Source organism: Solanum tuberosum, unplaced genomic scaffold, assembly GCF_000226075.1.
Source record: "Solanum tuberosum cultivar DM 1-3 516 R44 unplaced genomic scaffold, SolTub_3.0 scf00150, whole genome shotgun sequence".
Classification (NCBI taxonomy): Eukaryota; Viridiplantae; Streptophyta; class Magnoliopsida; order Solanales; family Solanaceae; genus Solanum; species Solanum tuberosum.
The window spans coordinates 654,795-657,743 of record NW_006239073.1 but is presented as its reverse complement, the minus strand read 5'-3'; the positions used below and the strand labels follow the sequence as shown (position 1 = coordinate 657,743).

Sequence of the window (2,949 nt, the reverse complement as noted above, 5' to 3'; positions counted from 1 at the left end):
AATAGCAACAGTTTGCTATGGGGTACAATTAAATCAAACTATATTTATAGCATTTAATTTGAATTAATAGTTTGCTATTATATACAATTTTCCCTTCTCTAAATGGGTCGTTTATCTACAAAATTTTGGGCTTTTGAGAGAAAGGCCCAACTTAGAACAATGAGTTGAAGTGACTTTTAACATTCGATTATATGTTTCGCCTTTTAAATTGGTTGGTTTTTAACTTTTTCTCTTTAACAATCGAAATTATGTCTAGTTGGTGTAACTTAAAGTTATGCCTAAGTACAACTAGTAGAACATTATAATACGAAAATATCAGTTTGTGTCTAGCAAAACAATTGTTTGTTACGAGGAGCATAAATTAAAGAGTAATACAGAATATGGATAAAAGTACAAATTACGAGTATTTTAATGCATAAGAAAGTTTTAGAAGAAATGATTTAAATATTGTACTTATGTTGTAGGAATTTAGGAAAAGGAATGTTGCTCTTACCAATTTACATCAAACTCGAACAAAATACAAATATTATGAACAATAGAAATGCATAGGATCTCATCAACTACATATTTAGTGAGGGAAGGAAAAAAGAAGAAGTGGAAATTCAATCAAACTTGTATAATTAATAATTCTCAATTCATAAACAAAAGCTAGAAATAACTTTCACAAATTCAACATATATAATTACTAATTAATCATTGCTATCAACGATTCAAATAAAAATCGCGCTATTTTCTTCATCAAATCTCATATCTTCAATGCTAGAATGAATAATTCGTTCATCTTGAACATACGATTCTTCAAAATCCATATTGAATAACAATCCGTACTGATCATCCTCTTGGCTGCACTCGGACAATCGAGTCGTTTCATGATGATCTTTTACTAATAAATCAAACAAATGATGATGTATTATTGTGTTTGAGTTTTGGATAATTTGATGGGGTAAATTTTGGTATCTAATGTCACAATTCAATGAATGTTGGTTCATATAGAGAGGAGATTGTGACACATTTGAAGAAGTGACAATTGCCTCACACTTGTTTTGTGAGCTAAGTTTGTTTGTACAATTATTGTTGTTCTCACCTTTATTTTTGTAAAATACTCGACATAATACCCAATCTTCCTGTTCAATTATCACAAAAACAAGAAAGTTAAACAACATTATTTTCTTAATTTTACTCTTTTTTTTGTCTTGTTTCGAACCAGGAGGTTTCTAAGAAATTTCTCACAAAAACTTTCAAATTTTTTAACTTCAAGTATAATATAACATGTGAAAAATATGAGAGCTCGTTTGTATTCAACCCACAAATACTTTATCCATGTTTAAAAATCAATTATACTTGTTAAAAAAATATCTTCAAAATTTTAACTAATATGTATCTATTACTTATCATTTCATGTAGAATCTTTCCGACGACCTTATTTTTAAGATCTAAACATTGTATACATGTCTCAAAATATATTAAAATTGTGAAAGATAATGTAAACTTGTTAAATTTTTCAACCTTCAAGCACTTTATACGAATCTCAACCTAACTTCTCTCGTGATCACAATAAAATATATAAAAGAAACAAAACAAGATCCTTATAAGGAAAGTGCATTGAAATGTATTGTTGTAAGAACTAAATAGCAGGAGAGGAAAAAGTTGAATAGAAGAGTTTAACTTTTATTTACGGACTATTTAAGAAGTATTTACATAATCAGATTATTTATTAGGTAACTATAAATAGTTTGTCAATAATCATTAATTAATATGTAATCTGATAAAAATGATATTTACTAAGAAAGTCTTACCTTAAGGGGTATATGGGGATTTTCGAGTCGAAATTCATGCATGATCCAGTCTGTTTTAATGCCATTAGGAGCTCTATTCTTGTAAAAGACTAAAGTTTTTCTCATCCCTATAACGTTATGGGTTTGAGGATCGAGCACTGTTCGATCCTTACCCGTAGCTTTCCAATAACCCGAAGTTGTGGCCCGGTTCGCCCGGAAACCAGTAGTGTACTTTCGATCTCGGAAGCTGAAGAAGTACCATTCACTAGAGTTGAGCTTTGCCACCTCTAAATTTAATTAACAACATTTTCATCAAAATAAGATACAATTATTACAAAATAAAAAAAAAAAGTAGACGAGGGTTACGTTAAAGAACAAGAAATGGAAGTTAGATAAATTTAAACACTACTCCAATCTTCCTGTTTCAAAATAAGTGTCATTTTAGCTCATTTCATGCTCATCACTGTAAAAGAATCAAGGAATTAACTAGGGAGACAAAATTCGCAGTTAAACCACAAAAATGTCATACTAATCCCATTTAGCTAAGGATTAACAATGAATTATATAAAAATCCAACTAGCTAGATGTTATTTAACGAATTAGCTATGAATTATCGAAAAATTCTGTAGTGCATTAAAAATAATAATAATACAAAATGTAGTTTACTAAGGTAGCCCTATTTATTATATGTTTCTTGAAAATCGAGCACGGTTAAAAAAATAATAATTCTATAATATAATTAGATATAACTTGAAACAAGTTACTATTTCGTCTTGAATTCTAAATGCAAACACCTATTCTGGGACTGCCATGGCTCACAATATATTACTACTTAAGACAAGTTTGCATTTTAAAAGTAATAAACTCAGAGAATTAAGAAGAAGATAAAATTAATAAACATACCAGGAAGCTGCCATGGCTCACAAGTGTGAAGATCAATTTCCACTAAACTAAAATTAAGAACTAATCCTTCTTCATTAGCAATTTTATTGTAGAGATAATGACAAATTAACTCTTCATCACTGGGACAAAATTTAAACCCAGGGGGAAGTGTAGCTCCAATTTCTCTTAAATCCATTTTTTTAAAAAAAATTGATAATAAAAAAAAAAGAGTTGAAGGTATGTTCAACAATTATCTTTTTGTGAGTTTGGAGAAAAAAAGAGAAGAGAATAT

The 2,949-nt window shown here is 28.9% G+C and overlaps 1 protein-coding gene across 1 annotated transcript; it reads right to left on the bottom strand.

The window, feature by feature from the left end:
- Positions 1-595: 595 nt before the first annotated feature.
- On the bottom strand, positions 596-2,949 carry LOC102587941 (protein CUP-SHAPED COTYLEDON 3-like). Its single transcript, XM_015311015.1, has 3 exons — positions 2,679-2,949; positions 1,797-2,062; positions 596-1,124 (listed from the first exon to the last, which is right to left on the bottom strand). The coding sequence occupies exons 1-3, from the start codon at positions 2,851-2,853 to the stop codon at positions 711-713; spliced, it is 855 nt and encodes a 284-aa protein (XP_015166501.1). The 5' UTR covers positions 2,854-2,949; the 3' UTR covers positions 596-710.

Excerpts from the sequence above, each read along its gene's own strand:
- LOC102587941 (XM_015311015.1), bottom strand. The coding sequence starts at position 2,853 with ATGGATTTAAGAGAAATTGGAGCTACACTTCCCCCTGGGTTTAAATTT. Across the intron at positions 2,063-2,678 it reads TGAGCCATGGCAGCTTCCTG|AGGTGGCAAAGCTCAACTCT; the intron begins GTATGTTTATTA and ends AATTAAATTTAG. Across the intron at positions 1,125-1,796 it reads ATCCCCATATACCCCTTAAG|GAAGATTGGGTATTATGTCG; the intron begins GTAAGACTTTCT and ends ATAATTGAACAG.